This window comes from Centropristis striata, chromosome 2 (genome assembly GCF_030273125.1).
Source record: "Centropristis striata isolate RG_2023a ecotype Rhode Island chromosome 2, C.striata_1.0, whole genome shotgun sequence".
Classification (NCBI taxonomy): Eukaryota; Metazoa; Chordata; class Actinopteri; order Perciformes; family Serranidae; genus Centropristis; species Centropristis striata.
The window spans coordinates 21,222,448-21,231,974 of record NC_081518.1 but is presented as its reverse complement, the minus strand read 5'-3'; the positions used below and the strand labels follow the sequence as shown (position 1 = coordinate 21,231,974).

Genomic DNA, 9,527 nt, shown 5'->3' with positions numbered 1-9,527 from the left:
AAATGGGCAATTAGCAGCATCAAAGATGTAATATATTATGCCTGTGTGTGCACACTGAATTATTGCACTATATTTTTGGGCGGTAATTCGTTGTGCAATAATTGATATTTTCAATTCCTTTTTTCTGAAACAAAATAGTATATTGATATTTTATTCAACCTACCTTGTTTGTAAATTAATTGCTCAATAAAGCTTTACTACTCCTTACTCCTACATTTCCCTTCATCCTTTGCGGCACGCAGCTGCGCATTCGCACATTACAACGGGTTACTTCTTGACGTTAGCTGTAGGTTCATCAACACTCACCGGTCCGAATAAAACAGAAAAATAACTTCACAGTTTGATCGCCACCATGAAAGATGTCAGCGGTTTCCTCAAGCAGCAGCAGAGCAACAGCTCCACGCCGGAGATGGCGACGGAGTGGCACACTTTGGAGGATTTGTACAACAAAAGGTAAAGAAAAATCAACCAGCCAAAGCTCTGCTAACGCTAGGCTAGCTGCCGTTAGCTCGCCCATTCATTGGAAATGCACGCTGAGTCATGCATGGAGCTAGCGCAAGCTGAGGCTCGGCTAATGTTAGCCGCAAGTTTCTACTCTCAGATCACAGCGGAAACTTGACTGTTAATCTTAATTTTTAAACACTTGGGGCACTAATGTACATGTAAATTAATGAGGTTAGGCTTTGAACACAACATAATTAAATCTGTCCAGTAGAAGATAAAGTTTATCACAAGTTTTTCTTCGCTGTTTGCTAACGTGGATGCTATGACTAAGTCTTTAGTCACTGCACCATTAGAGAAACATTATAATAACTTTAATTCACTGCTGCTCTATTAGTAGACATCACCTAGAAGGTTAAACTGGTAATCAAGAAGATTAAAGGAGTTGGTTTCACTGTAAAATACAAATTTCCATCATTGATTAGCTGTGTTTAAAGAAAAATGTTTATTTGGATTTGATTTTCTTCTGCGAATGAAACAAACTTTAAAGTCAGTAATGGCTAGTAACACTGCTCCAAGTATTTCTGGATTTTCAGGCAAATTCAGATTGTTAAATATAGATAAGCTGTACTGATAAATACAAACACCCTTATAATATACAGTAATAGTACCAACTAGGAGTTAAAACGTTTGAGTATTGTACAGGAAAATGTTATTAGATCATTAAAGGTATTAAATGTCACCTGTAAAACTATTATATATAATATTATGAGTTTATTATTGCTCATGCATTAATGTAAAAGCTGGATATTACTGTAAAAGCACGTTGAGGTGGAGCTATAAACTAACTAAAGATCTCTGTTAAATGATGATTGTTTAATTTGTAAAAAATTCAAAACATTATTGCAATTTCTCAAAGGAGAATTTGCAAAACTGTAACCATGAAATGTTTTTACATAAACATAAACTTATTTAGTAGTATTAAGTTGGTTCTTTTCAGGACATTTGTTTATCTTCATAATGTGTTCACGTTGTTTTTTTTTTTAATTATTTGACAGATTGTGGCATCAGTTGACTCTGAGGCTGACAGACTTTGTTAAAGATCCGTGCTTCAAAACAGGAGATGGCCTCATACAGGTAAATCAACACCATTTAAATAAAACAAGAACTTGAGGAGGAACCTTAAATGTAAAAAATAATAAATAATGTCAGAATCAGTAAACTATTAGCAGCAACTGTAGAGAATGTTTCCAAGAGATGAACATTGAACGTTTTGATGTTTTCTGTGATCTAACTGTTCCTGTTTTTCTCCGTAAAGCTCTATGACAATTTCATCAGTGACTTCGAACACAGGTGAGATAAAAGTTCCTCAAACACTCAGTTGAACAATGTAACACCTGCCACTTCAGTATTCTCTTTCTGCCTGTGTGTTTTGATGCTAATTTATTATTTTTGCTCCCTCTGCAGAATCAACCCGCTGTCCCTCATGGAGATTATACTGTATGTTGCCAGACAGATGAAAGGTAAGAACAGCATGATGCAGCGGGAAGGATTTCTCAGCAGAATACACTTTTTTTTTTTCTGAGTTTACCAAAATGTACTAAAATGTTTTGGTTTTCAGATCCTAAAGATGCCATCACTTTTCTCGAGAAGACCAAAGAAAAGGTAAGTTCATAACAAATAAACTGTAAATTATGGGATCTTATTAACTGTATTTTTGATCAGATTTGATTCTTCTCTTTCTTGTTCAGGTGAAAAGCAGTGATGAAGCCGTCATTCTCTGCAAGACTTCTATCGGGACCCTTAAACTGGAGATCAATGATCTTCCTGCCACAAAGGTAAAAACCCTCCAAACTCTCAGCTCTTTTAAAAAAAAATTTTTTTATAAAGCTGCTGATGCAAAATGAGCCTCACACGTCATTCACATGACGGCACATTTCACATGTCAAGGTGTTTGTTAAATTCACGTGTGAAACATCAACAACTGTTAAACAGAACAATGGGAGAGAATCCACCTGTGTGTGTGTGTGTGTGTGTGTGTGTGTGTGTGTGTGTGTGTGTAAATCCTTTTTCTTACTGAAATAACTTGCTGAAGATCACAGCTACTTAAAAGAAAAGCAGCAAACCTATCCAGTTGATAATAAATTCCTCTGCTTTTAAAATGTTTGCAATGAATGAATGTATTCTGTAGAGAAAAGTAATAGCACACCGATCCCGATCAAACCGCACGTTTTGATATATAATTTGTCCTGCAACTCTTTAAGTTGTAGGACTAGTAGCGGGACGAAATTGCGCCCGGAAGAGGAATAAGAAAAAATCCACAGTATAACAGAGGGGTATTCCAGAAAGCGGGTTATGTGAAAACTCTGAGCTTGTTAACCCTGAGATGAGGGAAACTCTGAGGTTATCCGTTCCAGAAAGAGAGGTAACTTAAACTCTGGGTCCGTTAGTGCGGTGACGTACTCTGTGAACATAACCTGCTCGCTGCAGGTTTACTATAAAAACCCCAGAGTTTCTACCTGTCTCCTCCCACACGAAGAAAGCGGTTAGATATGGATTGCCCCTTTCTTAGAAATCCGATCGACATCGAGGCCGTTTTGATTAGAAATGTTTTACGTCGCGAAAGAATCTTCCGACCCAGGTTAGACGTTTTATCATTTCCAGAGGATTTTCTTTTCGAACGCTACCGCTTTTCATCAAACAGTATCATTTATCTCAATAACCTTCTCCGCCCATATATCACCAACCTCACACACCGCGGACGAGCACTCACATCGGAACAAACTCTATGCATAGCACTACGTTTTTTAAAAAGAGTATGTATGTAAGTGTATACTTGCATCTGATGTAGGCACTTGTGTCCTGGGGGATGACCGGCTCAGATGAGCTTCCCCCGGGGATGCCCTCAGCCACAGGCCGACCCCTGTTTTGGCTGAGGGCCAGCTCTTCAGCCTCTGTCAGAGGTGGTGGAGGTGGCCCTCCACCCGTTTTTCGGGCCTCTGCCTTCTTTCTGTTGGCTGAGCAGAAAGTTTGTTTTTAATTAGTATTTTAATGAGCGTTGGTGTAGGCTACAGCGTCACATTTTAAATAACTTCAATAGATATAAAATATAAATGTGTTTCGATGTGTATAAAGTGTTAATCTACTAAGTGGAGTATTAAGTGAGAGGACGTTGAAAAACAACATTTTGTTAGGGGTTTAAATTACTATTTGAAGTAGCCACTGAATTAATATTTACTTTGTTTAATAGCCTAAGTCAATTTAAAAAAATAAAATAAAAATCTAAGTGAGGTGCAATCATAGCCTAGCAAAATATGTCTTACCTTTTTGAATAATGTTTTTATGTTTCATTTTTAACTGCCTCCAAGTCCTCCTTTCTCCTGTTGGATTGCACCTAAATGAAAATTAGATTTAATTCCTACTTATGATCATAACTATAGGCAATGCTACGATCTTACGGTTAAATGTTACGTCAGTGTTACATTCAAACTTACGCGTTGACTCGGGCAGCAATTTTCTCCCATGCAGTCTCTCTCTCCTTCGCTGCTGCAGCCGTGTTACTTTTTCGGCGAAATATGTGCTCATACTCGCCGTAGGACTGCATGAGTATCTCCAACTCTACCGCGGTGAAATAGGTCGATCTTTGTTTTTTTTCCGTTGTCATGGTGACTCGTGGAATCGGGGCTCCATTGATGATGGCTTTTTATAGTGGTTGTGCACGCGCGTAACCCGAGGCTGACATACTCAGAGATGATTGAACTAACTCAGATCAGCTGTTCTGGAACCGGATACCCAGAGTTTCCCATCTCAGGGTAAGTCATCTCAGAGTTCAGGGATAGACTCAGAGGTTGTTGAACCTGCTTTCTGGAATACCCCCCAGTAGTGCTCGGTGCCCCCGAGGCCCTTATAATAAATGCCAAATAGCAGAAATGTATATAGAATGTATGTAAAGGTCCTATTTTATATTCTTTATTCTGTTTTTTCATCCATGGGTCTGTATCTTGAGCTGCTGTGACAACCAAATTTCCCCAATGTGGGATAAATCAAATCTTATCTTAAACGACCAGCTACAACATATTATTGCTCTTAAAAAATGGATGTAAAAGCAAGTTACAACAGGTTTTTAACTGATACTGATGTCAAATTGCTGTTTTAAAAGTAGAAGAATGATCGACAATATAAGCTCTGATCCCCTCTTTGTCTTTGCACGTTCAGAAACTCATTGAAGATGTCGAGGAAATGTTGAATAACTTGCCCGGCGTGACGTCGGTGCACGGACGGTTTTACGACCTCTCCAGCAAATATTATCGCATCATCGGGAACCACGCCTCCTACTACAAGGACGCTCTGCGCTACCTCGGCTGTGTGGACATCAAAGACCTGCCAGGTGAGCAGAGAACAACACCTCAGAGTCGATTTCAGCCTGATGTGAAAACAAAACGTGTTGCATGTCAGCAACAGAATGACTGAATGTTGTTTTTGTCTCCACAGAGACAGAGAAGCAGGAGCGGGCGTTCACACTGGGACTGGCTGGACTGTTGGGAGAAGGAGTTTACAACTTTGGAGAGCTGGTGGGTTTTAACTGGGTGGTTATCATGTTGTTGTTTATCAGTGTGTTTTTTTACCTGCAGCTTGTTGACGCCTGCTGTTGTGTCTCTGCAGCTGATGCATCCTGTGCTGGAGACTCTGAGGAACACAGACAAACAGTGGCTCATTGATACACTTTACGCCTTCAATGGAGGAAACGTGGAGAAATTCCAGGGCTTCAAGTCGGCCTGGGGCCAACAGGTGATTAACATTTATACAACACACCAACATAGATGTTTAAAATCTCAACTCAAATCTGATTGGTTTGAAAATAAATAGATGTGACTTTAATTTGCAAAATTCTCCAAATTGATACATGCTTGATTTAAGGTCTGGAGTCAGAGTAATAGGTACACAGGTATCGTTTTATATCATTCCTCTGAATTTAACCCAATTAACCTAATTTCCAAAATGTATTATGTATTTACCCTGTGCTTTTGAAATGCCAATGTTTACCATAAAGGCCAGAATACGAGGGCACTCAAACTTTGTGTTATGCTGTAACTCTATACGTTACAACTGAAGCAAATAATGCTAAATGTATTCAGAAACACAGTACTTGTACATGTATATTAAGTAACTAATCATTGTAAAGTTAGAATAAACAAAAAGCTAAATAACTTAGACAGACTTTATTGTCATTCAGTTATACATGAAAAATGCACATTGAACAACATTTTGTTGCATTAGCTCAGTGATTTTACTCTGGAATGTCAGATAAATAAAGTATAAGTATGAATATAAAACTGTAAAAATAGAATCTTTATATTGCACAAGAATTGTAGCAGCAGAAAGTGTTTTTGTAAACTTAATTAGTAAAATAATAAGATCGGGGGGAAATAACCAGGCAATACTTGAACTATTCATGATCACATTAATTATTATTTCAACCTTAAATTTCATGCTTATTTCCTCAAATCAATATTTAATATTAAAAATACATATGAATGGAATTCCTTGTCGGAAGTACACAGAGTTTAAACCTCAGCACTGGAGGATTTGTACAACCTTCTGACCTTTTAATCAGAGTTGTTACTTTAGAAAAATGAGCCAAGTTGGACAAATCTTAACAAATAACAAATGGGTAATATTAGGAATTGCGTCACAGGACTGTTACTCATACATGATAACTGATTTTTTTTTTTCTCTCTTGTCTGCAGCCGGACCTGGCAGCTCATGAAGCTAAACTGATGCAGAAGATCCAGCTGCTCTGTGTGATGGAGGTGAGACTCAGAACGGGAGCTTTGAGACTAAATGTCACCCTGCACAGTATTAAAAATGGTGAAAATCCAGAGTAAAAACTCTTCAATTTAATGGAAATGCTGCAAATTGTGCATTTACTGGCAGAGGTCAAGACTGTTTTATGCTTAGAATTCCTTTTTCTGTTGAACTCGGTGACTGACTGTGTGTTTTTTATGTATTATATTTTTTGTTTTAATATTTTTCTCACACCTAGTTTGCGACAGGGATGATGTCATTGTGAAGGTTAAGAAACAGGAATATTAAATCACTAAAAATGTCTCCTTTCTCTTCCAGATGACTTTCACTCGTCCTGCGAACCACAGACAGCTCACCTTCACAGAGATCGCTCAAAGCGCCAAAATCCCTGTTAATGAGGTCAGTGGGATGACGAGGACTTTTAATCAGCACGTCAATAAAATGTCAATAAAACCTGATTAGCGCAGCAGACTTGGATCACCAGACAGTTTCTCAGTTTAAATGCCGGCACAGAGCAGATCCGCATTTTATTTGTCAGTGGAAATGTGTTTATTGACGGAACGTCTCCTGCAGGTGGAGCTGCTGGTGATGAAGGCTCTGTCTGTCGGCCTGATCAAAGGGAACATCGACGAGGTGGACCAGAAGGTGCAGATGACCTGGGTGCAGCCCAGAGTCCTGGACCTGCAGCAGGTTGGTCCTCATTCTGTTTTATTTACATTACAACAGACTTTATTAGTTCTGGAGCTGATTTTTATCAGCCAGACCTGAATCCTGATACTACTCAATGTTTGTTTGATGTGGGGTTTTTTTTACTCCTGTGGTTCATGTGACATTTACAGTCATGGAAAAAATGATTAGACCACCCTTGTTTTCTCTAATTTCTTGTTCATTTTAATGCCTGTTACAACTAAAGGTACATTTGTTTGGACAAATACAATGATCACAACAAAAATATATCATAAGGGTTTAATTTAAGAGCTGATATCTAGACATTTCCCATGGATTTTCTTGATAATGATTTTGGTTATTATCAAGAAAACCATGAAAAATCTCTAGATATCAGCTCTTAAATTAAACCCTTATGAGATATATATTTTTTTAATCATTATTATTATTAAAATGAACAAGAAATTGAAGACAATAAGGGTGGTCTAATATTTTTATCAGCCAATAGTGCCACCAAATTATAACGAGGCAGCAATTACCAAGCTATTTGTTATTATTGATTGAAATTATTATTTTCTCAACTAATTAATTCATCATTTGATTTAAAAATGGTCTGAGATGGTGAAAAAAGTTCCCAGAGCCAGTGTTTTTCTATTGATATTGGCCGTGTTATTTCACCAATTTATATATTATAAATAAAATTGACTTGACATGACTCAAAGACAAGTTGTTTTTGAGATAATTGCAAAAATGTAAGCTTGATTGTTACAGCGCCACCTTGAGGTCAATGAGTAATTTTATGTCCTGCCTGTTTTGGTGATTTTTAGTCTGAAGGTTTTAGAGATGTTCCGATACCATTTTTTCCCTCCCGATACCGATTCCGATACTTGTGCTGTGGGTATTGGCTGATACCGAGTACTGGTCCGATACCAGTATGTTATAAAAAAACATTATCCTACACCTACATGACTGTGATATGATTATCATTGTGGTAAGGCCTGGCTCAGGTTAAACCCTTTGTAAAACATGAATAAATACAGCAGATTCAAGCCATTTAATTTCACATAAAACCGTAGACAAAACAGTAGTGCAACAGCAACTTAAATAAATAAATCTAGGAATATATTTAAACTAAAGTGCAGCCACAATATTGTTAAATTAAGGTACAGTATAAAAAAAACAGTACTCCAACAGCAACTTAAATAAATAAATCTAAAATAAGCAACACTCGTGCCATCCCATGAGATTTGATCTTTGCACACGTTACATGTCTTACTGGTGGGAGATTCCAGTGTGAAATATTGCCACACCGCTGACATGATAGTGCTACTTAGCTTAGCTCCAAACCTCACGTCAACCTGCTCTGACACACGTGTGTGTCTGTTGTGTCTGTGTTACGAAATCAATTCCTCCTCGTCCCTCTAAAACAGCAGTTGCAGGTTGCAGCACAGCACCACTGTTTTAAGAGCAGCGAAGAAGAACTTAATACATATTGAAAATTAGGTTAATTGGGTTATGTATTTACTCTGTGCTTTTGAAATGCCAATGTTCACCGTAAAGGCCAGAGTATGAGAGCATTCAAACTTTGTGTTACGCTATAACTATACGCTGCAACTGAAGCAAAAAGTGCTAAATGTATTCAGAAACACAGTACTTGTACATGTACATTAAGTAACTCATCATTGTAAAATTAGAATAAACAAAAAGCTAAATAACTTAGACAGACTTTATTGTCATTCAGTTATACATGAAAAATGCACATTGAACAACATTTCCTTGCACTAGCTCAGTGATTTTACTCTGGAATGTCAGATAAATAAAGTATAAGTATGAATATAAAATATAAATATTTTATAAATATTTCCGATACTGGTACCGGAATCGGAACAACTCTAAAGGTTTTTGCTGTTAGAACAATTTTAGTAGAGAAATATTCCAGAAAGGAAGAACAATGAGGAGAAAAACCAACAGGGCTTCAGCAGTGTGTGTTTCTGTGTGAGCCCTAATAAAAAGGTAGAATAATAAAAGTTAAGCCTCTTCCCGCTGTGTCTAACACTCCCCTGCTGTGTCCTGTCTCAGATTAAAGGAATGAAGGAGCGTCTGGACTTCTGGTGCGGAGACGTGAAGAACATGGCGATGCTGGTGGAGCAACAAGCTCACGACATCCTCACCTGAACCCAGAGTCTCTTTTCTCTTCACAAATGTTTCAGTTTTCTATGTTTTTCTTTCTATCTGTTTATTACCAACCTGTAAGATACACCAAGGTGTTTTACAAACAAACAACTGGTTGTAACATTATTATCCTCACCGTATGAAATCAAAATATTGTTTGAATAAAAATTACCAAAAAAAATATTCACCTTTTGTCATTTATTATTATCAAGTATTTTAAGTCTGATTTGTTTCGTGTGAATCTTAGGTTGATCTTTTCTAATCGTAAAAGTAGCGCTAAAGTAAAAAATACTCTGTAGTCGCAATCTTACTAAAAAAAAAGTACAGAATTATTACAATTAAAATATACTTAAACTAATAATGGTAAAAGTACTCCTAATGCAGAAGGTCACATTTAAAATAATATATAAATACATAAAATAATTCAATTAATAAAAAGGTTA

General features: G+C 37.2%; 1 protein-coding gene across 1 annotated transcript; it reads left to right on the top strand.

The window, feature by feature from the left end:
* Nucleotides 1–242: 242 nt before the first annotated feature.
* Nucleotides 243–9,267, top strand: psmd13 (proteasome 26S subunit, non-ATPase 13). The gene is made up of 13 exons (XM_059354044.1): nucleotides 243–453; nucleotides 1,500–1,578; nucleotides 1,760–1,794; nucleotides 1,909–1,964; nucleotides 2,063–2,106; nucleotides 2,193–2,279; nucleotides 4,657–4,828; nucleotides 4,933–5,012; nucleotides 5,104–5,229; nucleotides 6,189–6,251; nucleotides 6,565–6,645; nucleotides 6,820–6,936; nucleotides 8,992–9,267. The coding sequence occupies exons 1-13, from the start codon at nucleotides 353–355 to the stop codon at nucleotides 9,085–9,087; spliced, it is 1,137 nt and encodes a 378-aa protein (XP_059210027.1). The 5' UTR covers nucleotides 243–352; the 3' UTR covers nucleotides 9,088–9,267.
* Nucleotides 9,268–9,527: the final 260 nt, after the last annotated feature.